Source organism: Oryx dammah, unplaced genomic scaffold, assembly GCF_014754425.2.
Source record: "Oryx dammah isolate SB20612 unplaced genomic scaffold, SCBI_Odam_1.1 HiC_scaffold_18, whole genome shotgun sequence".
In the NCBI taxonomy this organism is placed as follows: Eukaryota; Metazoa; Chordata; class Mammalia; order Artiodactyla; family Bovidae; genus Oryx; species Oryx dammah.
This window is the reverse complement of record NW_024070202.1, coordinates 48,878,458-48,906,287: the sequence shown is the minus strand read 5'-3', so window position 1 is coordinate 48,906,287 and position 27,830 is coordinate 48,878,458. Positions and strand designations below refer to the sequence as shown.

Sequence of the window (27,830 nt, the reverse complement as noted above, 5' to 3'; positions counted from 1 at the left end):
ATAATTGATGTAAAATAACCAGAGCATCTTTTCATGTGCCTTTTGGCTATTTGTATGTTTTCTTTAGAGAAACATTTCTCTAGGTTTTCTACCCATTTTTTGATTGGATAGTATATTTTTTTTTCCTGATATTGAGTTGTATGAGCTGTTTGCATATTTTAAATATTAATCCTGTTTCAGTTGCATTATTTGCAGATATTTTTCTCCCAGTCTGTAGGTTGTCTTTTTACTTTGTTTCCTTTGATTTTATTGTTGTTGTTGTTGTTCAGTTGCCCAGTCATGTCAGACTCTTTGCAATCCCATGGACTACAGCATACCAGGCTTCCCTTTCCTCACCTTCTTCTGGAGTTTGCCCTTTGCTGTATAACAGCTTTTAAGTTTGATTAAATCCTCTTTGTTTATTTTTGCATTTATTTCCTTTGCCTCGGGGGACAGATGTAAGAAAATATTGCTGTGATTTATGTCAAAGAATGTCCTGCCTATATATATTTTTTTTTTTCCTGCCTATATTTTATGTACCCTTCTAGAAGTTTTGTAGTGTTATGTCTAACATTTGTGTCTTTAAAACATTTTGGGTTTATTTTTATATATTGTATGAGGGAATGTTCTAAGCTCATTGCTTTACATGTAGCTGTCTAGCATTGCTAACACACTTGTTGAAGAGACTCTTTTCTCCATTTTATATTCTTGCTGCCTTTGTCATAGATTAATTAACTATAGTTGTATTGGTTTACCTCTTCACTCTCTATTCTAGTCCATTGATATATTGTGTCTGTTTTTGTACCAGTACCATACTGTTTGGTTACTGTAGCTTTATAGTATAATCTAAAGTCTTGAAGGCTTATGCCTCCCTTTGTTGTTTTTTCTTAGGATTGCTTTGGTAAGTCTGGGTATTCTGTGGTTTCACATAAATGTTAGGATTATTTGTTCTAGTTCTGTAAAAAATATGTCCTGTCTTGGTATGGATTACATTAAATCTGTAGATTGCCTTGGGTTGTATGTCACTTTTGACAGTATTGTTGCAATCCGAGAGTGTGAGCTTTGAATCATCTTCAGTTTCCTTTATCAATGCTTTATAGTTTTTACAGTATGGGTCTTCCACTTCCTTGTTGAAGTTTATTCCTAGGTTTTTTTTTTTTTCCCCACAATTTTGTATGCATGTGTGTTTTAACTTTCACTTTCTGATATTTCATTTTTAGTGCTTAGAAGTGTACTGGATGCTGTATTTTAATCTTGTATTTTGCAACCTCGATGATTCATTCATCAGTTCTACTAGTTTTTGTGTGGAGATTCTAGGATTCTCTGTATACATTATTATGTCATCTGCCAAGAGTGACAGTTTTACTTCTTCCTTTTCAATTTGAATTCCTTTTTTGTTTTGTTTTTCTTCTCTGATTGCTGTGGCTAGGACTTCCAATACTGTATTGAATAGTAGCAGTGAGACATCTTTGTATTATTTGTTAGTTTAGCAGGAAGACTTCAGCTTTTTACCGTGGAGTATTATATTGGCTGTGGGTTTGTCATAAATGGTCTTCATTGTGTTGAGATATGGCCTCTCTCTTTCCACTCTGGTTAGTGTTTTGTCATGAATGGATGCTGATCCTTGTGAAGTGCTTTTCCCGTATCTGTTGAGATAATCGTGTGGTTTGGTCTCTTTTTCTGTTATTGTTGTGCATCATATTGACTGATTTGCATAGTTGAGCCATTCTTGTGACCCTGGAATAAATACAACTTGATTATGTTGTGTGATCCTCTTTATGTATTGTTGGATTCAGTTTGCTAATATTTTATTGAGTTTTGTATCTCTATTCATCAAAGATACTGGCCTATAATTTTATTTTTTAATAGTGTCTTTGTTTGGCTTTTTTATCAGGATGATGGTGACCTCAGTGACTTAATTTTTTGGAATAGTTTTGAGAAAGATAGTTACAAGTTCTTATTTATATGTTTCATAGAATTCTCCAATGAAGGCATCCAGTCCTAGACTTTTGTTTGCAGGGAGTTTGTTCACAGATTCTATTTCACTTTTAGTGATTGGTCTGTTCACATTATCTGTTTTCTTTGTGACCCACTGTTGGCAGACCATATGTTTCTAGAACCTTTTCCCTTCCCTAGGTTGTTCAGTTTATTGGCATGTAACTGTTCATAGTATTCTCTTATGATATTTTATATATCTGTGGTATTACTTGATTTTTCTCCTCTTTCATTTCTTATTTTATTTGGATTCTCACTTGGTGAGTCTAGCTAGAGATTTGTCAATTTTGTTTATCTTTAAAAAAATAGCTCTTGATTTTATTGATCATTTCTGCTTTTTTCAAAATTCATTTCTCTCTGCTCTTTAGTATTTCCTTCTTTCTGCTGAGTTTGGAGTTTGTTTTCTAATTCTCTGAAGTGATGGTTATTTGTCATTTTTCTGTTTCTTGAGGAAGGCCTGTATCACTGTGAACTTCCCTCTTAGAATTACTTTCGATGCATCCCATAGATTTTGTAAAGTTGTGTTTTCATTTTCATTTTTTAAAGGTATTTTCTGGTTTATTCTTTGATTTTGTCATTGACCCTTTGTTTCTTAGTAGTGTGTTGTTTAGTCTCTGTGTGTTTGTTCTTTCTTCAATTTCCGCCCCCCGTGGTTGATTTCTAATTTCATACCTTTGTGATCAGAAAAGTTGGTTGAAATAATTTCTATCCTTTTAAATTTGTTGAGGCTTGCTTTGTGACCATGTGTGTGATCTATCCTAAACAATGTTTTATACATCCTTAAGAAGAATGTATATTCTCCTTTTGTTTTTGGATGTTGTGTCCTGGACATATCAATGAAATACAACATATCTGTGTCATTTAGAACCTCTGTTGCCTTATTGATTTTCTTTCTGTATGTCCATTGATGTCAGTGGAGTGTTAGTGTCCTGCTGTTATTGTATTATTGTTGGTCTTTCCCTTTATGTCTGTTAGTATTTGCCTTATAAATTAAGGTGCTCTGTATTGGGTGTATATATGTCAAGAAGTATAATGTATCCTTTTCTTGTGTTGATCCCTTTATCAGTCTATAGTACCCTTCCTTGTCTGTCTTTATAGCCTTTGTTTTAAAGTTTGTTTTGTCTGATACGAGTATTGCTACTCCTGTTTTCATTTTGTTTCCATTTTCTAGTTTAAGGCAGTAAACAGTTGCATTGTTGAGATTTTTTTCCCCTAATAATAAATCTTTTTCTAAGAATACCTTTAATATTAATTTTTTTCCAACTCCACTTTAGTTGAATCCCAGAGATTTCAGTGTTGATTTTCCATTTGCATGTAGTTAAATATTTAAAGAAAATTTCCTCTGAGAGCCTTTGGAGTCCCTTGATTATTTGGAAGTGTGTTGTTTGATTTCAAAACGTTTGGGAAATTTATAGGTATTTTTCTATTACTGATTCTTAGTTTGATTCTATTATGATCAATTGAGTGTATGATTTCATTTTTTAAATTTAAAATGTTTGTTTTGTGACCTAGGACGTGCTTTGTTTTGATTAATGTTCCATGTGTAGTTGAACAGAATGTATATTTTGTTTTTATTGGGTGGAATGCTCTGTTGATGCTATTAGATTCCCTTGGTATATAGTGGTCATTTTTCTATTCCTTGTGGATTTAATCTAGTGCATCTCAGTTGTTGAGGGAGATGTATTGACTCTTACCTCTGGTTAGATACTGATTGGAAGGTAGGCAGTAAATATAACACCTGAAATACCTTTCTGGAAGGGAAGAAAAGGTTAGTTTTCTGTAAATCCTTGTTTTAAAATTCCAGTACCATATCAAGAGCACCATGGTTAGAAAGTCAGGGGAAGGTAAAAGAAAAAAAAAAAAAGACTATGTCCAAAGGAAAGATAATACACTGTCTTATTTATATGTTTAGGCCCTGAGCAATTTTTTGGTGCTAGCTGAAGAAAGGGGTAAGACTTTGGAAGGGAAAAACCAATCCGCATTTAATAGTAAGGTTTTCCTCCACCCTAAAGTGAGAGCCAGAACAAAAATAAGGCATTTGATAATAAATTTTCCTGAAGCTTTGAAGAACAAGAAAGATCAGCGTACCCTGAGAAGTGCTTTGGACTTAAAGTATAAAGATTTCACCCAAAGGGGTTTACTTAAGTGTGAGGCTTATTTTGTGCATAGTTCAAGCAGTAGTATTCATTGAGGATCGGTTAGAAACATGTAAATTTCACATTTATGTTTTTTAGTGTTTTTTTTTTTTTTTTGTGGGGGGTGTAATACCAAACTTTAGATTATGTTTCTCAAGGCCTTTTCCCCTTCATTTTAAAAAGAAAAAAAGAGATTAGTAACTAAGACCCCATTTATGAAAATAATATTACCTATATTTACATGTTTTTGGTGGTTTACAAAACATTCCTAATGCATATTATCTCATTTGATCCATATAGTCCTGTGAGATTGTAACACAGTTTCTTTATTCTTTAATTTTGGAATCTCAAAAAGGTTAAGGGATTGTTTCCTCAGGTCATAAAATTGGGTAGAATAAAATTTAGATATTCTCATTCCTAATTAGCCTTCTTTCTATGATACTCTGCCTTTGAAAGGAAAAATCTGTTTTCTTGAATAGAATTGACTTTACTTAAAGTATATTTTATTTATACTTTATATTTTATAGATTTTAAATGTACTCCAATGATCATGTATTACAATATTCAATTTTACAAAAGAATACATTTCAGAGATTATTAGAAAGGTTTAGTAATTTTCAGACATTGACCTCATCCTGAATTCTCTCTTCCATGAACTTGTTTTTAGATATCCTTCAATTATTTGCCCATAGATAACTATGACTTCTTATATGTTTTTACCTTTATGTGTTGATTGCAAATTATTTTTATTCTTTTTCTGATTTTATTTTTATATTAGAAAAAGTTAGAAAATGTATATGTTAGTATTTGTGAAGTTTCTCTTGTAATTTGTTTGGTTCAGTAATTACTTTCCCCTATAGTAGAAGCAGATATTTTAAATTATTAAAATTTCTTTTCTATGATGGGTGTTATATATTGTGAGATAACTTTTTAAAAATAAATTTTCCAATCTGTTTAGTTGTATTTTGGTTATTATATATTAAAATCTTATGCCTTTTAAACCCATTATTTTGTTGTCTGTTCTGTCAGTTTTGTGCAAATGCCACATAACCTTTGAAAAATTTTGCTTTATAATTTCAATTATATTTTCATATATTCAGATATTTCATATTTTGATATAATTATGTTTTCAATTATATCACACATTATTGAAATCACTGTGTATATATTAAACATTTTTCTTGAAAATGATTTTTCTTGTAGACCTGTTTTGTCATCAGATTCATGATGTAAACTTAAATATGATTAAAATATGTCAAATATAAACAAATCAGTGAAAATCAATATGTATGTAGATGTCATTGTTGAAGTTTAGTTGGAGTTTTTGACTTTTTCCTCTTTATGTCTTTTCTAAGATTTCTTTAGTGAAAGTTTTTTTCTTATTGAGGAGGGAGGGAATTTTAAAACAACCCTATCTTGGACTTAGCCATTTGTAACAAGTAAAAAACTAGTATTCTGTGATGAAGATGATGATGTTGTTTTTATTATGATGGTGGTGATGATACCTTCAGTAATTGGACAGTAGATCTCATTATTGATTGGACAAGTTAATTTTATCAATATTGTAACCCTGCAGCATCCATATTGTTCAGTGTTTTGTGATGGTTGTTTGTTTTGTCTTAATTTAAGTTTGTTATTGAGCTCAGTATTCTCTAGGAACTGTGTATTTAGCAGAACAAGTTAAAATGTAGTTGTTGTAATAAGCCCTGATCTTATAATACTATTTATTTTAATTTAAAGATAAACTTTTTGTTGGATGGAGTCTACAATGACAGCTTTCCTCTCCAGAGTATTATTCATCAGTGTGCTAGATAACTCTTTATAAATCATAGCTTTATATGTTGCTATTTGCTTTTGTAAAAGACAGGCTTTAATCTGAAATTTCTAAATAATCAGGGCTCTGTAAAAAAAATCTAATGCAGAGCTTTTTAGATAATATAATCGAATGACTGTGTTCTGGAAATGATGTTAGGAAGTAATATATAAATAAATAAATTAACATGTTGCCAACAGGCTGGGAACATATTTATAGCAAATATGATAGGCAAACAGTGAATATTATTATATAATTAATACACAGTGATGTAATATAAAAAGATAGGGAGTAAAAATTACATAGAGATTCCCCAAAGAAAATACAGATAGTAAAAGTTACTCAGCCATATCATTTAGAAATTCATGTCAGACCATCAATAAGAACCTTCTAGCAGCATATGAAATACTCAATACAGTGGTAATATCCAGTGCCATCCGTGATTAAGTAACTCCCATAGATTATTGGGAGAATGTTTGGAGTAGTAGAGTCATTTTGAAAAGTACTGTGATAATTTTTATCAACAGGCTTAGAATTGTTACTTTGATCCATTAATTCTTTTTCGTTTCTCAAGGAAATAATTATAGATATTGAACTCCTGGAGATGGTGATGGACAGAGAGGCCTGGTGTGCTGCGATTCATGGGGTCACAAAGAGTCGGACATGACTGAGCGACTGAACTATGAACTATTATAAATAATTATTGCATTTAGGCAGACGATTAAGTAATTTTTGATCATTTGTTTGAAATATTGGGCAGTCGTCAAGAGCTGATATTTATAAGTATTATCATATTATGGGTGATATGTTTATAACATTGTTAATAAAGAAGACATTGTAAATAAATATAATTACAGATAAAAACAGGAACACAATAACTTGTGGGTGGTTTAAAAAGTAGGGTAAGAATTTAAAGGAATACAGTAGACCTTTTATTTTAAACACAAACAAGATTTTAAGTATTTTAGGAACATCTGAAGGTTGCTCAAAATTTCTCTGAGGCACTTATCTGCGTTGTGCTCGTTGCAAAGTTGGCGTGTAGGAGGGAGTCACTTTCATCAGTGTAGCCGGCTGCCCAGTCCCTGTATGTCAATTTTTGCTTTTTCTGCTCTTTTTTACATAAATATCTAGGGGGGAGGAAATATGCTATTTTAATGCTGCTTGAGAATTTGAGGATTCATAAATTTCTCAGACATATTCATGTATATTCCAGTAATCCACTTGGCAGTTGTGACCTCTGTGTTCTAGGGTTATATAATTACCCCTTTTGAAATAGTTTTCTGATTTTCAAAAATTCTTTCAAGAGCATGATGTTTTTAAAGGAAAAGGAAACCCTTTATTCAGTTATCAGTTAAGTATTCTGGCATCAGACTCTTCTTCATGAGACAGTATATTCTGTTTTTCTTTCAGTGTCTCATATGCCATTAATCCCTTTTTGAATTTGAACTTATCTCTAGAAGTTCAATTTGTGCCTTACTTTATTACCCGTGTTTTTACTAATGTGTTTTGTCTTTTCTGTTTGAACACATGAAATACAGTTATAACTCTTGTAAGTTCTTGTTTATTGTACTGTAATCTGTGCCATTGGCTCATGTATTTTAATATTCAGTAGAAAAATGCAAAAATGCCAAAAACACTTAACATGTACAAAATATAAATACTACCTAACAAGTTTGTTTTAGAATATTATAAGCATGTTATATTGCCTATCTCTGTAACTTTTCTAAATGTTGTTTGTATGTGTATATAGTATACTGTTTATTCATACATGTTTTACTATAAATTACCTCTGGCTGTATGTATTCTTCTAAAATGTTTTCTTCTTCCTTAATATTATGTTATTGAGAGACACATTGACATGTATACTTGTCACTGGTTTTACTCTTCTGTAGTAGTATTTTGAAGGAATGCTTTTGTTTGTTTTGCAGTCGATTTCAGTTATACACCGTATCTCAGTATATATACATTATTTCCATTTCAGTTATATATAATTTTGTTTTGTTTTTGACCGTGCTGTTACAAACATTCTTGTACATCTCTTCCAGTGTACAAATCTAAGAAGTTCTCTGAGTTATGTGGAATGAACTTAGTAATGGTATATTTTAGTAATGGGGTATTCATATGGAATCTTATTAGATTATACAGGTTGATTTCCAAAGTGATTTTATCTCATTTACAATGTTTCATTTTATAAGTATATATACACACACACACACGTATATATATACACATATATACATGCATGTGCACATATACACATGTATATATTTATTGTTGCAGTTAACATAGTAGAAAATATCTTTGTCTAAATTATTCATTTTTTCCTTCTTTTTAAATATTACTTATTTTAGAAAAAATCGTTAGAGGATACAAATTTTTTATTAAATAGCCATCTTTTTTAAAGTTCTGTTTTTCTTGACTTACCATGTACTCTTCCCATGTTTTATTTGTTATGAAAGTTATGCGTGTGTAATATACTCAAATAGTTCTACAAATTTATCATTAAAAATAGCAATCACTTGTCTTGTTTCTGCCCTTTTATTTTCCCTCCATTTTCAGCATTTTTGCTGATTTTTTGGTATTTACCTCTATAGCTCTGAATCACCTGCCTGTATTTCCACTTCTTAATTTTTATCTTCTTTGACTTCGCACTTTCAAACATGAAAATTTAGCTTCCTTTATTGCTTCCAGCTTCCAGCACAATCCAAAGCTCATATGTGTACTCTTCCCTCATCTCTTTTATCCCAAATAAATAATGTAGTGCTAACATTATTAAGAAAAGTAAATGCATCAGTTCAGTTCAGTTGCTCAGTCGTGTCCGACTCTCTGCGACCCCATGAATCGCAGCACGCCAGGCCTCCCTGTCCATCACCATCTCCCAGAGTTCAGTCAGACTCACGTCCATCGAGTCAGTGATGCCATCCAGCCATCTCATCCTCGGTCGTCCCCTTCTCCTCCTGCCCCCAATCCCTCCCAGCATCAGAGTCTTTTCCATTGAGTCAGCTCTTCGCATGAGGTGGCCAAAGTACTGGAGTTTCAGCTTTAGCATCATTCCTTCCAAAGAACACCCAGGGCTAATCTCCTTTAGAATGGGCTGGTTGGATCTCCTTGCAGTCCAAGGGACTCTCAAGAGTCTTCTCCAACACCACAGTTCAAAAGCATCAATTCTTCGGCACTCAGCTTTCTTCACAGTCCAACTCTCGCATCCATACATAAAACCACTGGAAAAACCATAGCCTGGACTAAATGGACCTTTGTTGGCAAAGTAATGTCTCTGCTTTTGAATATGCTATCTAGGTTGGTCCTAACTTTCCTTCCCAGGAGTAAGCGTCTTTTAATTTCATGGCTTCAGTCACCATCTGCAATGATTTTGGAGCCCCCCAAAATAAAGTCTGACACTGTTTCCACTGTTTCCCCATCTATTTGCCATGAAGTGATGGGACCAGATGCCATGATCTTCGTTTTCTGAATGTTGAGCTTTAAGCCAAATTTTTCACTCTCCTCTTTCACCTTCATCAAGAGGCTCTTTAGCTCCTCTTCACTTTCTGCCATAAGGGTGGTGTCATCTGCATATCTGAGGTTATTGATATTTCTCCTGGCAGTCTTGATTCCAGCTTGTGCTTCTTCCAGCCCAGCGTTTCTCATGATGTACTCTGCATAAAAGTTAAATAAGCAGGGTGACAATATACAGCCTTGGCATACTCCTTTTCCTATTTGGAACCAGTCTGTTGTTCCATGTCCACTTCTACCTGTTGCTTCCTCACCTGCATAGAGGTTTCTCAAGAGGCAGGTTAGGTGGTCTGGTATTTCCATCTCTTTCAGAATTTTCCACAGTTTATTGTGATCCACACAGTCAAAAGGCTTTGGCATAGTCAACAAAGCAGAAATAGATGTTTTTCTGGAACTCTCTTGCTTTTTTGATGATCTAGCAGATGTTGGCAATTTGATCTCTGGTTTCTCTGTCTTTTCTAAAACCAGCTTGAACATCTGGAAGTTCATGGTTCACGTATTGCTGAAGCCTGGGTTGGAGAATTTTGAGCATTACTTTACTAGTGTGTGAGATGAGTGCAGTTGTGCGGTAGTTAGAGCATTCTTCGGCATTGCCTTTCTTTGGGATTGAAATGAAAACTGACCTTTTCCAGTCCTGTGGCCACTGCTGAGTTTTCCAATTTTCTGGCATATTGAGTGCAGCACTGAGACAGCATCATCTTTCAGGAATGCATAGCTGAATTATTTAGCAAACTGTAATTTCTCTTCGTTTTGTTTTCTTTAAACAGAGGAGGATTCTAGTAAAAGAAGCAGCAGTAAGAATTTTGAAATCTTAGAGGGGATTTGTGTTGCAGAAGAGGCTTTGTGGAAGGAGATAATACTGGTCACTAAGGAAGCCATAGATTCCATAAATGGAAGTGGAACAAGATGAGTAAGAATGACTAACCAGCAGAAAGTACCTCATTGTGTTTTGATTTCCATTTCTCTAATGATTAGTGATGTTGAACCATCTTTTCATGTGCTTGTTGGCCATCTGTATGTCTTCTTTAGAAAAACATTGATTTAGGTATTCTGCCAATTTTTTGATTGGTTTGCATGTTTTTACAGTACTGATTTGTTTGAGCTGTTTATGTATGCTGGATATTAATACCTTGTTAATTATTGTTTCCAAATATTTTCTTCTGGTCTGTAGATTGTCTTTTCATTTATTGATGGTCTCTTTTCTGGACAAAGCTTGTAACTTTGATTAGATCCCCTTTGTTTATTTTTGCTTCTATTTATTTTGCCTTGGGAGACTGATCTAGGAAACTATTGCTATGATTTATGTCAAAGAACATCTTCCTTGTGTCCTCTCCTAGAAGTTTTACATTGTCATGTCTTACATTTAGGTCTTTAAGCCATTTTTAGTTTATTTTCAAATATGTTAGCGAATGTTCTGATTTCATTCTTTTACATGTAACTGTCCAGTTTCCCCAGCATCACTTATTGAAGGGACTATTTTTTCTCCATTGCACATTTTTCTTTCTTGTTGTAGGGTAATTGACCATAAGTGAGTGGTTTTTTTCTGGGCTACCTATCCTGTTCTACTGATCTATGTGTCTGTTTTATACCAGTACTATACTGGACTCCCAGGTGGCTCAATGGTTAAGAGTTCTCCTGCCAATGCAGGTGACACAAGAGACAAGGGTTTGCTCCCTAGGCTGGGAAGATCCCCTAGAGAAGGAAATAGCAACCGCCTCCAGTATTATTGCCTGGACAATTCCATGGATAGGGGAGCCTGGTGGGCTACAGTCCATGGGGTTGCAAGTGTCGAACTCGAATGAGCAGGCATGCATACATAAACTGTTTCAGTTACTATGACCTTGTAGTATAGTCTGAAGTCAGAGAATATGATTCCTCCAGCTCCATTCTTCGTTCTTAAGATTGTTTGGTATTCAGGGTCTTCTGTGTTTCCATACAAAATAAAAAATTATTTGTTTTAGTTCTGTGAAAAATGCCATTGGTGATTTCAGAGAGATTGCATTGAACCTGTAGATTGCCTTGGGTAGTATAGTTTCTTTAACAGTACTGATTTTTCCAATTTAAGGATACGGTATATCTTTCCATCTGTTTTTATTGTCTTCAATTTATTTTACCAATATCTTACAGTTTTTGGAGTTTAGATCTTTTGAGTCCTTAGGTAGATTTATTCCTAGGTATTTTATTCTTTTTGGTACCGTGGTAAATGGGATTGTTTCCTTATTTCCTCTTTTGATAGTTCATCATTGGTTAATACAGATTTTTGTATGTTAATTTTGTATCCTGAAACTTTACCAAAATCATTGATAACCTCTTGTAGTTTTCTGGTAGCATCTTTAGGGTTTCTGTGTGTAGTATCATGTCATTGGCAGACAGTGACATTTTTACTTCTTTCTTTCCAATTTGGATTCATTTTTCTTCTCTGCTTGCTATGGATAGGACCTCCAAACTGTATTAAATAAAAGTCTTATTCATTTTTTGATACCTATGTTGGGTCATTCAGTTGAATCTCTTTTTCTTTAGTCTATTAAATTAGATTTTCTCAATTTAAGTAAACATGGAGTAATATTTCTTTTCTGCTAAAATTACTAGTCTTATCATTTTCTTACTAAAGAGAGGATAAATATGTTAAATCCAAGTAAATCACTTTCATTTTCTCACATATATTCTTGTTACATAAAATGATTCAACAGGTATTAGTATTAAGTGGTTTAGAAAGGTAGTTCTGGCTTTCTATGCCACACTTATTAAGGTTTAATTGTTAAGTGTGAGTAGTGGTCTCATATTTCAAAATTTGGCATTTTAGCACATTTTATGCATTTTAAAACTTTTACATGTTACTTGTTTGTTAAAATTTATTAAACTTAGAATGAAAGTGAAAAGTGTTAGTTGTTCAGTCGTATCCAACTCTTTGTGACCCCATGGACTGTAGCCCACCTCTGTCCAAGGAATTCTCCAGGCAAAAAACTGGAGTGGGTAGCCATTCCCTGTCATGCAACTTGAGAAATTTCAAAGTTCATCAGGATATTTGTTTATAGTAATTTGGCACAGTTTTTTGGTAACCTGTTGACATTACTTTGAATTTCTAATAATCATAATTCATTTATTGCTTTATCAAATCTATAATGTTTGAAATATTTTCCTCCAGAGTAAAGTTCTCATTAGGTAGGGAATGTTTGGGTAATTCTATTTCTTAAAACACAGATTTTGAAAGGGAATAGTGTTCAACAGCAAGTTTTTAAGATTTTGCAGAAGTTAGACATGATGTTTTGGTACCTTTATATTTATTCAGTATTGAAATATTTAAATGTGTGTATTTTTTTAAATAGATTATCTTTCTCAAGGAATAGACCTTTCTGGAATAGAAGTGATAGAAAATGATCTACTTTTTGTTGCAAGAGCTCGACTTGAAGTGGAAAATCAAGCTAAGCGCCTACTGGAGCAGGGTGTGGAGACTCAGGTAATAATATTACTTTTTTAATGTGAAAAATGTCATAATATAGATGAACATTTGATTTTGTGTTTAAAATAATGTATGTTCCTATTACTAAGGAACTATGTCTATGATTTTAATTTGAGAGTAGGCATAATGTAAGTACAGGAAAAATTTTAATAGTACGTTTATTTAATTCTACTTAAAATAGATTCTAAGATTTCTAATGTGTATTATTCAGTTCAGTTCAGTTCAGTCGCTCAGTCGTGTCCGACTCTGCGACCCCATGAATCGCACGCCAGTCTTCCCTATCCATCACCATCTCCTGGAGTTCACTCAGACTCACGTCCATCGAGTCAGTGATGCCATCCAGCCATCTCATCCTCTGTTGTCCCCTTCTCCTCCTGCCCCCAATCCCTCCCAGCATCAGGGTCTTTTTCCAGTGAGCCAACTCTTCGCATGAGGTGGCCAAAGTACTGGAGTTTCAGCTTTCACATCATTCCTTCCAAAGAAATCCCAGGGCTGATCTCCTTCAGAATGGACTGGTTGGATCTCCTTGCAGTCCAAGGGACTCTCAAGAGTCCTCTCCAACACCACAGTTCAAAAGCATCAATTCTTTGGCTCTCAGCCTTCTTCACATATTTTAAATATCATATGTATATGTAGATAGATGGTTAATAGATGTTGAGTAGGCTTCCTTTGTCCAAGTCACTGGTACTCATTTAAGCTTTTCAACGACCCAGGTAGGATGGTATTATTGCTATTTCCATTTTATAAATGGGGAGACTGAAAGCTTAATAATTGGTCAAAGGTCATACATCTAGTAAACGGTTTAGTTTGTCTGCCGGGGTCTAGCCCCCGCAGAATCCAGGGGAACCCTCAGGAGAAATGGCGTTGGCGAATGAATGAATGAATGAGAGAGGAATAGAGGAGAGAAAGAGGCTGATATTCCTTTGTTTACACAGAAAGCCAGTAAAGCCCCGAGACAAGGAGCTTGCTCTTTTCACGGAGGCCGCAGGTGCCCTCCCAGTCTCCTGAGGGAGTGAAGATGCAGAACGTCTTCCCGTTCAGGTCTTAGAAACCCAGGCAGATAAGTGAACGCAGAGAGCTGCTATGCTCCAAGGGATCAGCCTGAAAAAGAGAGTAAGAGAGAGAAAGAAAAAAAAAAGGACACAGGGTGACCAAGCGAGGCCCGTAACTTTATTTTCAAATGGAACTTTTATACCTTAATTTGTACGTAGAGGGAAATGAAAGGTGCAAGGTCATACAGAGTCAGCCCAAACATTCCAGCAGTTTTGCCATTATTGAAACCAGGATTTTTTCTGCATACCTTTCCCACAAACAATGTTGTGTACATTATCTTCTCGCCTTCGAGGCCTGTGAACATTTTATGACCCTCTTTTGATAAAGGCTGCTCAACCAGAAAATTTATTTTCCCTCAAAGTGTTTTTTCTTTATATTTCTAATCTATGTCAGCCTCAGAAAATGCTAAACAGAGTTACATTTCTCACGGAGCAAAGGTGCAGTGAGTTACAAGAAAGAACCAATTGGCTCAAAGGTCTGATGTGGTTAATTTCAAGGCTACACTTGTTTTTCTTACATTCCAACTATGTTAACTAATGCACTCCCAGGTGCACAGTGGATAAGAGATATGGGAACTTAGCAACAAGCATTGGCCCAGTAATGAAATCTTACACCAGCACTACTCTGCTGCTGCTGCTGCTCAGTCGCTTCAGTCGTGTCTGACTCTGTGCGACCCCAGAGATGGCAGCCCACCAGGCTCCTCCGTCCCTGGGATTCTCTAGGCAAGAACACTGGAGTGGGTTGCCATTTCCTTCTCCAATGCATGAAAGTGAAAAGTGAAAGTGAAGTCGCTCAGTGGTAATAGTTTTTAACTCTTTGAAAGGCTCTATGTTTTTGCCTCTCTCAGTTGGGAGGCTGTGAATAATCATATGCGTAGCTGCAAGAGTCTGGATAAACCTGTCAGACAAGCTAGAATGCTAACAGAGGGCGTTTGATTTGAAATATTCCTCTCATGTCCAGGAGTCTTATTAGCTAGAGCCCCAAGTTGATTTTTTCAGAGAAAGGTGGTCGGGGATAGCCCCCTGTTAATGTCAGGAGAGCTGGTGAAAGGCACAAAATAGTAAGACGGACAGATTCTGGTTTTGGGGTAGATGCTCGAGCTGGTCCAGGGAGTCCCTCGAATTCTGATCCGCCTTTGCCCATCAGATCTTCTCCGCATGACCTTTGTCATGGGTGGGATCTCCCGTGGTGGCTCCCGGCATTTGTCCCTCTTAATAATCACGGTGCCATAAATTTTTTTAGAAATTCCTCAAGATTTCTCCTAAGATACCATTTTCCTGATGCTTAATTTTCTGAATTAGAAGAGCCTAATGGTATTGATGTAGTAGAATCAGGAAATTAAATGTAAATCTCAGTTCTGTATTTGCATTGCACCCAAATAGTTGCTCCATTTGTACTGGACCCAAATTTTTAATTCATATTCTTTAAACCAAAAATTTTATTTTGAAAAATAAAACTTTTATTTTATTTTGCACAAAATACAAATGCACAAAAGTTTAATTTAGTGCATTTGTATTGGACAGAAATAATTTTATACTCAGTTCTTCAGTCTCTAAATCAGGAAATATTTGATTTCTGATTCTTAGCTGTTGTAGTTATAAATAACTGAATGTCAGTTATGTTTAAATGAACTTTTAAAGTTGATTATCATATATATATAATGAAAAGTGAACAAATCATAGACATACATATAGAATGAAATACTTCAAAGTTAGCACACTTGTGAAATCAAAACACAGGTCAAGATATGGGACATTACCAGCACTCCTGGTGTCTCTTCACTCTCACTCACAATCACTACTCTCTCCTTTCCCAGAGATAACTTTGATTCTGACTTCTAACCTGGAGTTCAGTTTTATCTGCCACCAATTATGTGTTAACTCTTGGTCTCACTATGAAGATAAAATGCTCATATTGTTGAAAAATACTTGTCTACATCAAATAAGAGAGGATACCTCATTCTTAAAGAAATATTCAAGGAATTCCAAGTCAGTTTTGAATTAACATGAATATTTCTATAGAAAATTGGTGCTGACCCAGCTCATTTAGTTACAAGAAAGGAAGTAATTAACATTTCAAAGAGGGCAGTGTCACACAATTTTTGTGTTCCTCTAATGTTCATAATACCACTGCATCAGAGATTAAACCCTTATTTATATGTACTGTTTAATATTTTTTACCTGTGAAGTTTTTATTGCTATGTATATATGTATATGTACGCATGTCTTTGGGTCTTCCCTGGTGGTTTAGACGGTTAAGCGTCTGCTTGCAATGCGGGAAACCCGGGTTCGATTCCTGGGTCGGGAAGATCCCCTGGAGAAGGAAATGGCAATCCACTCCAGCACTCTTGCTTGGAAAATCCCATGGACGAAGGAGCCTGATAGGCTACAGTCTATGGGGTTGCAAAGAGTCGGACATGGCTGAGCGACTTCACTTCATGCATGTCTTTGATTTATGCAATTCTTAATATATTACCGTAGTTTAGCGTCATGGAAATGAAAACCAAAATGGTAGAAAGGAAATAGTATTACAGTTTGTAGAACTCAAGTACTGTTTTTAATAGAGATAGGGGAAATGATTATCATTTAAAGACTAATTTGTTTTATTACATTCTCATATGTTTGAAATGGGAAAATATTTTCTAGGATAGTAGTTCCTAAGCAAACTCTGTTTTATGTATGTTGTTACTTTATGTCCATTTTAATAATTGTCAAATATGACTTTGCTTCAGTTTTTAAATCACATTGAAATTAAACTGATCAACTTTTAAGAAATTAATATTCCTTAAATATTGGTAGTGTTATATATGCAGATTTATGAAGTTAACCAAAAGATTAGTTAAGTGAGTAAGTATTGTTGTTTAGCCAGTTACCTATATCTAATCAATGAAATTATGAGGATAAAGAAGAAAAAATTTTTAAATGTTCTACATCTGTATGGGTAGATGTGGAATGATCTGCATGGAACTAAAGAACTGTAATTTTGTTGTATGTTTCAGTGTGATTTGAAGGAAAATAGATTCTGCTTAGTGGATGGGAATATTGTCTCTTTGTTAAGGCTATGCTGTGCTTAGTCTCTCAGTCATGTCTGACTCTTTGCAGCCCCTTGGACTGTAGCCCTCCAGGCTCCTTTGTCCATGGGATTCTCCAGGCAAGAATACTGGAGTGGGTGGCCATGCCCTCTTCCAGGGAATCTTCCCGACCTAGGGATCAGACTCAGGTCTCCTGCATAGCAAGCAGGTTCTTTACCATCTGAGCCACCAATTATAGTTTGCTGACATTAACCATTAATATTTTAAAATTCATTTTTCTTGTTAAATTCCATAGATACAAAGTAACCTTCTGAGTATAATTTGGCCTTCTCCATAATTTTCCTAAAGGGAGAAAATGTACTGTTTTGCCAGTATTAGCATTCTGGTTCATTTCACAATTTTTACAACATTGCTGCAGCTGCCATCGCTAAGTCGCTTCAGTCGTGTCCGACTCTCTGTGACCCAAGAGACGGCAGCCCACCAGGCTGCCCCATCCCTGGGATTCTCCAGGCAAGAACACTGGAGTGGGTTGCCATTGCCTTCTCCAATGCGTGAAAGTGAATTTGCTCAGTCGTGTCCGACTCTTAGCGACCCAATGGACTGTAGCCTACCAGGCTCCTCCGTCCATGGGATTTTCCAGGCAAGAACACTGGAATGGGTTGCCGTGGCCTGTGGGGGGCTCTCCGCAGAAAGAGGCAGTGGAACTTACCTCAGCAAAGCCGAGGGGTCCCGAGGAGAGGTGAGCCTGCTGTCCGCCAACCCAGCCCCTCAGCGAGCCAGAGACAATTACACGCAACAGGGGTTCATTCTAAGCAGTTCCGCTTTATTGCCGCAAACTCTTGGTTTATAAAGGCAAGGGGCGGGCGGTTTGCGAGGGACTGTCCATAGTTGCACCAATCACATTAAAGGTCAAATCGTCATGTGCCATCATTATAACAGGAGTCTATGGTGATCACGCGCTGTCTAGTGCACAGAAATCAAGAGAGCCAATCAAAAACTTTGACAAAGAACATAGACCACGCCCCTATCTCTTCCGCCTGGCGCTATTTTAGCTCTAAACCGCAAAGCTAGCCCTTCTTTTTTAAGGTTTCCCATTTAGGGCCCCACAATTGCCCTCTCTGTTTACAACATTCCTCATGTGTAAATTGATATTTGTATTTATAGCATTATTTATGTCTGAATTTAGTCATGTGTGTCTGTTTCCCTCAGACCTGGGTCCTCTGGGTTATTTTCACACAGTCAGGTTTCTGGCTTAGCAGGATGAGATTACACCCTTATCAGTAACAGTGTCCCTGAGATAATGTTCTCAGGAACCAGGATGTCTTAGCAGAAAGTGCTTGTGTTTTGGAGCCTCTTTCCTTTCCCTTTTAGAAAGCAGCACGTCAGAGGTGTCCTATAGCTGTCCCAGCAGGCAGTATAGGAATTCAGGGTGTAACTAACCTTTATTGAATGTTCCTTTTCTGCCAGGCTTTGTGTTAGTCACTTTACATTTGTTATCTCAACCACAGTAACAATTATGTGAGGAAGATATAATTATCCACTTTTTAAGTTAAGGAAACAAAGGCCTGGAAAGGTTAGGAAATTAACTGCAGATGAGTCAGCTATCAAGTAGGAGAGTCATGGTCTGGGGTCACTGCTTTTCCTCTTTCTTCAGTAGGACCAAGCAGTTTATTCTAATTATGTTAAATAATTACATTTTAAATCCTCTGACAATTTGTGAAGCAATTTATATAGAAACAGTAATTTTTATAGTGTTCAAGTTTCTTTGGGAAGCCTCCATGGAATGACTAATCTAAACCAACTCCTCAGAATTTTTGTTTTTCTCTGGCCAACTCTTTTTTCCATTTTCTAAAATGACTATTTTAGACTCTGCACTTTCCGTCAACCTTCCCCTCTCACCCAACTAAGGCAGATGCTCTTAATTTCTACTTCACAGAGATGCCTCTCTATATTCCATTTTTTGGATCCTGTTTTCTTGGGAAACCTATCTCCTTCATATTTCTGTCTCTCATGTCTTCGTTATTTTTTACTCTATTTCTTCTCATCAGCATTTAATTATACTCCTTTTATGCCACTCTCCTCTGTTTTCTGTGTTTTTCAGTCTCACAAGCTTTCTTTAGTTTTCCACATGTGCGTTTTCCTTCCTCCACTAGGGATTTCGAGTTCTTTTTATGCCTGGAACACTCTTTCTACTTCCCATTAAAACAGAAGCTGCAGGTTATATGTATGGGATTCTCAAAATATATTTTCCCATTTATAAGAAATCACTGAAATAGTTAAATTTATTTTTAATTTTTATTACAAACATAGACTAAGATAACTACCCCATTTTAATATTGATGTAATACTGCATACCTGAACTGTTACTTAGTTTATGGGCTTATAACCTGAATCAAGGTGTTCAGTAAACATGTGTCATTACTTGCATTTAACAATCAACTTCTGACATTAATTTGATTCCTCAGGAAAGTTAGTTATCTTCTTTGAGTATATAGTTGGTGGCCATCATTTTTAATATCAATTAACTGTAAAACTTAAATTTACTAAAAGAAAATTAGGGTAATTTATTTTTGTAGCATTCTTTTTCTGAAACCAAAATTTTTAAAATAAATGCAGGTAAGCTCTTTTTGATCATTACTGTTTTTCCCTAGTTAATTGCTTAATTGTTCTGTATTCATTTGTAGGTTTTTATAGCTTTGTAGTGTTACAAAGTCTCTACTATAGTATTACAAAATGTTTTTCTTGGAAGACATAAACTAAATAATTATTTAGATATTAAGGAACTGTGTTTTCTTCTTACAGTACAAAACTGTAAGTAAACTGGTGACCTCACAAACTCATGCTATTTCTGTATGGAAAAGATTCGTAGTGATACCACTGCCAGATTCTTTCTGCAGTGTTTAGGACTGATGACCCAGAGTACTTCTTCTGGTGAAGCATAGCATTATCACCACATAAGAAAGAAGGTTCTTCAATTTGACAGGCAGTTTTTGTTCCAAATGTGGGGCTGGGTAAACGACCATCTGCAGCTCCTCCTTGACTCCTGATTCTCTTTTTTACTGATGCTGAAAATCTTCCGTTGAAAGAAGTCAGACAAAGAAGAAGAGAACCTTATGGTATTTTCAGGATTGCATCAGACTCCATTACCTCAAGCTGTAACTAGCTTTCAAAATAGGTGACAGAGATTTTGATCTGGATGAGTTCCTACATCACCATAGATACCAGGCCCCCACAGTGAAATGATGACATTTTAATTAGAAAGATGGCTTTAGCTTGTGAATTACAAGCTTTTCCAATAAACAAGTACAGGGCTTTCTAGAGGTTCTAGGGTGGAAGGGGATCATGTGTTTACTTATCTTTAAGATTATCAGGAAGAGAGTTTCTCAGGTCTATGCCAGGCTGGAATCTCCCCTGTGGTAATTGTTGCCAGTACTAGGAAGTAAACATCCACAATCTGCCTTTTCCCTGAGTCAGAAAGGCTCCTTGGTCAGGTCCACACAAGTACTGGTGCTTATCAGTTGTCAGCTAAAAGTACCATGACAGCATGATCCAGACAAAATCTAAGAGGACAATGTGGAATTGAAGTTCACTAAATAAATGTCTACATAGCATACAGTAACTGATAATGATGTTATGAACCCTTTTAACTTACATTGTTAAAGATTCTGAATTGTTTCCAGCACAGCTGTTGCTGCTGCCTAGTCACTTCAGTTGTGTCCAACTCTGTGTGACTCCATGGACTGCAGCCTGCCAGGGTCCTCTGTCCATGGAATTCTCTAGGCAAGAGTACTAAAGTGGGCTGTCATCCCCTTCTCCAGGGGCTCTTCCCAAGCCAGGGATCAAACCCACGTCTCCCACATTGCAGGTGGTTTCTTTACCATCTGAGCCACCAGAGAATCCCAAGAAAGCTGGAGTGGGTAGCCTATCCCTTCTCCAGAGGATCTTCCCAACTCAGGAATCGAACCAGAGTCTCCTGCATTGAAGGTGGATTCTTTACCAGCTGGTTACCAAGGAAGCCCCTTCCAGCACAAAGAGGGTACCAATTCAGATGTATTGTGTTGAAGGTTTATGGAGGTTAAGCATTTTTCTAAGCTACAAAAGGAACTTTTTGGCAAAGTTGAACTCATTGATTACTTTTGTAATTAGTTATGGGAGTTCAGTTTGCAACAGGTTTTTTTTTTTTTTAATGATTCTTTTCTTCTCTGCATGCCCAACAAACACCATAGTTGACTCAGTGTCAGTTAAGTTGAATACCTTAAGAGGGCTAGCTTTCCTACTGTTAGTTGCTGGTTTTCCTGGCTGGTCACATGAATTCTAGAATAGATCTCATTATTTAAATTTACAGGAGCTCCTTTTGTATATTTGGTCCCAGTGTTTTTGCTATTTACTAAATATAAAATTCCAGTAATTTTTCAAAAATGTGTGAAGCATTTTTCTTGACACCCAATAAACAATTTGAGGGAATGGGCGAGATGGTTGAAGGGGGCCAAAATCTTCTCGTTATAAAATAAACAAGTCATGAGGATATAATATACAGCATGGCCCTGTGGTTAATACTGTGTTGTATATTTGAAAGTTGTTAAGATCTTAAATGGTGAGATCTTGTGCTGAGATCTTTCTCACCACAAGAAAAAGCATTTTTGTAACTGTGTATGGTAACATGTTAACTAGACTTATTGTGGTAATCATTTTGCAATATACACAAGTGTTAAATTATGTTATATATATGAGACTAATATATGTCAATTATATATCAAATTTTAAAATATATAAAAGATAATTACAATAAGAGCTCCTCAAGTTACACAGATCCAAAGATTTCATTTATTTTCTTTATTTTACCAGCCACAATGGATAACTTGCCACCCACTCTCATCTGTTTGCTCCTATCACTGTAAGCTCTCCTTAGGTTTTAAACTGAGCATCTAAATGTTTTCCCTAAAGCTTAATAAATCTTGTTTAGTGTATATTTGCTATTTTATCTTTAAATTTGAGTGGACACTAACTTGAACTCTTAACTTTCTAAATCAAGGGTTGGTGAAACTACCGTCTTTGTATTGTCAAGTGCTAATTGTTCTTACATTTTTGTATGGTTGGGGAAAAAAATGAAAGAACAATATACAGCAGCGACCACATGTGGCCTGTGTGGCCGCCAAAACATGAACTGTTTACTGTCTTGCCCTTTAAGGACCTTAAGTGTGTGCTGATCCCTGCTTTAAATGATTGTATTATCTTCATGCTGGGTGCTTTATCATGTTCCGTCCTTACATCCTTTCTTCCAGCTCTGTTTCCTCTTTTACAGTATTTTAATTATCACATGATATTTCTCTGTTTTTGTTTTATGCCAGATGTAAAGTAGTAGTATTTTTCTTGTTTTTATATTTTTCAGTCATGTTCTTTTCTTATTCTTGGATATAATCTCTTGTCATGAACAACCCACGGTAACATTGGTTGCTTTGTTATTTTATTGCTATTTTGCAGTGTAGATTCACATCTAACTAACTGCTTTCAACCTTAAGGTCTTTTGGTGTTACTGCTTTCCATAGTTTTTCAGTTCACTGAACTGTGAATAATTTTTTTCAATAACTGCATGAATTTTTATTGTATTTCATACAAAGTTCTGTCACTACTCTTTGCTTAAAATTGGGTAATCACTCTGTGTAATTGTCTATTCTTCAAAAATTCAGAATTTTTGTACGTGGATAACTATTTTATTTTACTCAATTTAAACAATCTTATGCTGACTTTTTATTATAGTAGTAAATACTAAAGTTTTTATTTTGTAGTTTGGAAACTACAAAGAACCAGACCAGATAACCATTTTGCATCACTGTGGATTAATTTGCATTGTCTATAGTTTTATATAATTGGAGGCATGCAGTGTCTTCTTTCTTGTGTCTGGTTCTATCCATTCAGTATTATTATTTTGAGATTGATTCCTGTTGTATATGTTGGTAGTTTTGTGTTATTTTTGTTGCTAATTAAAATTGCATTGTATTTAAGATCATGGCATCTGCTACCATCACTTCATGGGAAATAGATTGGGAAACAGTGGAAACAATGTCAGACTTTATTTTTGGGGGGGCTCAAAAATCACTTCAGATGGTGATTGCAACCATGAAATTAAAAGATGCTTACTCCTTGGAAGGAAAGTTAGGACCAACCTAGATAGCATATTGAAAAGCAGAGACATTACTTTGCCAACAAAGGTCCATCTGTCTAGTCCAGGCTATGGTTTTTCCAGTAGTCATGTATGGATGTGAGAGTTGGACTGTTAAGAAAGCTGAGCGCCAAAGAATTGATGCTTTTGAACTGTGGTGTTGGAGAAGACTGTTGAGAGTCCCTTGCACTGCAAGGAGATCCAACCAGTCCATTCTGAAGGAGATCAGCCCTGGGATTTCTTTGGAAGGACTGATGCTAAAGCTGAAAATCCAATACTTTGGCCACCTCACGCGAAGAGTTGACTCACTGTAAAAGACTCTGAAGCTGGGAGGGATTGGGGGCAGGAGGAGAAGGGGACGACTGAGGATGAGATGGCTGGATGGCATCACTGACTCGATGGATGTGAGTTTGAGTGACCTCCTGGAGATGGTGATGGACAGGGAGGCCTGGCGTGCTGCGATTCATGGGGTTGCAAAGAGTCGGACACAACTGAGCTACTGAACTGAACTGAACTAAGTTACATTTATCTATTCACTTACTAACAGGCATTGGGTTATTTCTGGTTCAGGGCTACTGCAAACAAGTGGCCATGTACAGTCAGGTGCATGTCTCTGTGTCAGCATTTTTCCTTTTCCTTGAGTAAACGTCTAAGGCAAAAAATGGTTGGATTTTTGCAAGGAATGATATGTTTATTTTCTATAGAGACTGCTAGGTTTCCAAAGTGGTTCCACTGTTTTACAGCCCCACGTAAGTAGGTTAGAATTTTTGTTCCTCTAGATTGTCACCAAAATTTGATGTTGGTAGTCTTTTAGCCATCTTAATGGGGGTATAAGATTCTCACTGTAGGTTTAATTTGCCTTTTCTTAATTGCTGATGTAACCAATTTTTCAAGTGCCTAACAGTGAAAGGTATTTGCCTAACATTTAAAGACTATTGTCTTCTTATTGATTTGTAAGAATTCTTAATGTATTCTGGGTACCAGTCTTTTGTCCTACATGTGAACTGTAAATATTTTCTCCTATCCTATGGCTTGCCTTTTTTTCTTTTAGCATTGTTATTAAGGTATAATTTATATTTCATAACATTTGTGCACTTAAGCATATAGTTTGATGAGTTACTAAATTTTTGCATTTGTGCAACTATTTCACAGTCCAGGTTTTTTTTTTTTTCCTTAAGCTACTGTCACCACCAAATAGTTCCCTCATGACTCTTTGTAGTCAATTCTTCCTCCTGCCCCCAAACCCAGGGAATCACTGATTTGCTTTCTATCTCTCTCCATAGTTGCCATTTTCTAAAAGTGTCATACAAATGGAACCATACAGTAGGTCATCTTATGTATCTAGCTTGTTTCACTTAGCATGTTTATATAGCTTCATCTGTGTTGTTGCATGTATGGTGATGGTGGTTCAGTTGCTAAGTCATGTTTGATTCTTGTGACCCCATGGACTGTAGCCCGCCAGACTCCTCTGTCCATGGGATTTCCCTGGCAGGAATACTGGAGTGGGTTACCCTTTCCTTCTCCAGGGGGATCTTCCTGACCCAGGGATCAAACCCAGATCTTCTGTATTGCAGGTGAATTCTTAACCAACTGAGCCACAGTTCTTTCCCACTGTTGCATGTGAAAGTACTCTTTTTTACTGCTGAGTAATTCTTACAGTTTTGGGCTGTTAAGAATAATGCTGCCTTGTTTTTCCCCTTGACATAATCTTTTAAAATTTTTTGTAGCTTGGATTGTGTCTTGTTTCTTTTTCCTGTTTTTTTAAAAATTTATTTATTTTGGCTGCATTGGGTTCAGTAGTTGAGATATGCAGACCCTAAAGGCTTAGTCTCCAGACCAGAGAGTGAGCTCATGTCCTCCACATTGCAAGGCAGATTCTTAACCACTGGACCACCAGGGAAGTCCCTGTTTCTTGTATCTTTTTAAAAATGCTTTTAAAATTGAAGTATAGTTGATTTATAATATTATATTGGTTTCAGGCATACAACATAGTGGTTCAGAATTTTTATAGATTATACTCAATTTAAATTTATTGTAAAATAATGGCTATTTTTCCCTATTCTGTACAGTATATTCTTGTTGCTATTTCCTGTTTCTTGATCAGGCCTACTTGATCAGGCTTTTATTAACTTATTTTTTTCCAAAAGATGTAATCTTTTATGAAGAGCAAAATTTTTTTAGTTTTGATAAAGGCCAGTTTACCCATGCTTTCATTTGCATGTTATATAAGAAAATTTTGCCTATCATAATGTTGGAAAGCTTTCCTCCTGCGTTTTCTTTTAGAAGTTTATAATTTTATGTTTTAACTTTTATGTATACTGTTTAAGGCTCATCTTTTTTTAATCAGTTCAGTTCAGTTCAGTCGCTCAGTTGTGTCCAACTCTTTGCAACCCCATGAATTGCAGCACGCCAGGCCTCCCTGTCCATCACCAACTCCTAGAGTTCTCCCAAACTCATGTCCATCGAGTCGGTGATGCCATCCAGCCATCTCATCCTCTGTCATCCCCTTCTCCTCCTACTCCCAATCCCTCCCAGCATCAGGGTCTTTTCCAATGAGTCAACTCATGAGGTGGCCAAAGTATTAGATTTTCAGCTTTAGCATCAGTCCTTCCAGTGAACACCCAGGACTGATCTCCTTTAGAATGGACTGGTTGGATCTCCTTGCAGTCCAAGGGACTCTCAAGAGTCTTTTCCAACACCACAGTTCAAAAGCATCAATTCTTCGGTGCTCAGCTTTCTTCACAGTCTAACTCTCACATCCATACATGACTACTGGAAAAACCATAGCCTGGACTAGACGGACCTTTGTTGGCAAAGTAATGTCTCTGCTTTTCAATATGCTATCTAGGTTGGTCATAACTTTCCTTCCAAGGAGTAAGCGTCTTTTGATTTCATGGCTGCAGTTACCATCTTCAGTGACTTTGGAGCCCAAAAAGATAAAGTCTGACACTGTTTCCACTGTTTCCCAATCTATTTCCCATGAAGTGATGGGACTAGATGCCATGATCTTCGTTTTCTGAATGTTGAGCTTTAAGCCAACGTTTTCACTCTCCTCTTTCACTTTCATCAAGAGGCTCTTTAGTTCTTCACTTTCTGCCATAAGGGTGGTGTCATCTGCATATCTGAGGTTATTGATATTTCTCTCAGGAATCTTGATTCCAACTTGTGCTTCTCCAGCCCAGCATTTCTCATGATATACTCTGCATAGCAGTTAAATAAATCAGGGTTACAATATACAACCTTGACATACTCCTTTTCCTATTTGAAACCTGTCTGTTGTTCCATGTCGAGTTCTAAGTGTTGCTTCCTGACCTGCATATAGGTTTCTTAAGAGGCAGGTCAGGTGGTCTGGTATTCCCATCTCTTTCAGAATTTTCCACAGTTCATTGTGATCCACACAGTCAAGGGCTGTGTTAGTAAAGCAGAAATAAATGTTTTTCTCGAACTCTTGCTTTTTCGATGATCCAGCAGATGTTGGCAATTTGATCTCTGGTTCCTCTGCCTTTTCTAAAACCAGCTTGAACATCTGATACACAATAGTTTGAGAACCTTTTGTTGAAAAAGATTATTTTTTTCTTCCATTGAATTAATTCATTGTGAATTTGAATGTATTTTGGTACCTTGAGAACATTTAATTCACAGTCTTTCTCCTAATGGTCTTAATATCTACTGATGATTTTTGCCCAAATCTTTTTTTTTATTAGATATTGTGAAAGAGTGATTTTCTGTTTTTATTATTAGTTTGTACTTGTTAGCTGTGATTCTTTTATAAACAAGAATTTTTTCTTACTAATTGAAAGGGTACTTGGTTACCTTGAACTGCAATTCCTTTTTAAAATGGTGGATAAATATTTAGATTTTGCATTTTTATTACCAACTTACAGAGTAAGGAGTTTATTAAGTCACCTCCCTGGTAGCAAATGGGGCATAATTTTGTTCTCTTTTTTTAAGTATTGTTATGGATTCACATGTTTTTATGTGTTGTGTTTTCATCAGTTTGGTGATGGACGAAACTAAGAGTACTGTAGCAAAAAGCTAGACTGTTATAACAGAGTTTTAAACAGGGTTTGTCTGGATGTGGGTGGTGGTAACATTGTTTCAGCTACTTCACAAGCACGCAGCTCTCTCCATTCTGCCTTCCTTAGTGTCCCCTTGCTTGTCATATCATGGTCACAAGATAGTTGTCACACTGCAGGCGTTAATCTGTGTTCACAGTGTGGAGATGGAGCAGTGTCAGCTGCCAGCCAAAAGACATGTTACAGAATCCTTTTTCAAAATTGCCCCAGCAGACGTATTGTTATGTCTCACTGACCAGATAGGTCGCGCAGTCACCCCAGGTGTCCAGAGGACTATGAAGACAAGAACCTGACAGAGAGGAACAAAATTGTAACATTGGCTTAAGCTGCTCATGAAGCATGTGCACATTGACTTCCATGGAGAAAATTAGGTTTCAATAATAAGAAAGGAGGAGGGAAAGAATTTTTAGGGAATACCTAATAATGGCTGCCATAAATAAATTTGGTAAAACAAGGAGTGACTAGAATTATTATATTGTATTGCTTTATTTAAAAGTAAGCCAGAAATGCACATTTAAGTTAAAAATTTGTGTTCAAGTAAGATTTGGGTGCTTGCAATATTAATGTCTCATGATTGCTTTTGTTTTCCTATAAAATTCATTTTATTATTGAACACAT

General features: G+C 36.0%; 1 protein-coding gene across 2 annotated transcripts in view; it reads left to right on the top strand.

Moving 5' to 3' along the window:
• COG5 (component of oligomeric golgi complex 5) overlaps positions 1 to 27,830 on the top strand; it is a 295,076-nt gene that overhangs the window by 123,180 nt on the left and 144,066 nt on the right. For both annotated transcript variants that reach the window (XM_040260820.1, XM_040260819.1), the window contains exon 7: positions 12,759 to 12,889. In XM_040260820.1, the coding sequence (XP_040116754.1) occupies positions 12,759 to 12,889 (131 nt within the window). The remainder of the gene's footprint in view (positions 1 to 12,758; positions 12,890 to 27,830) is intronic.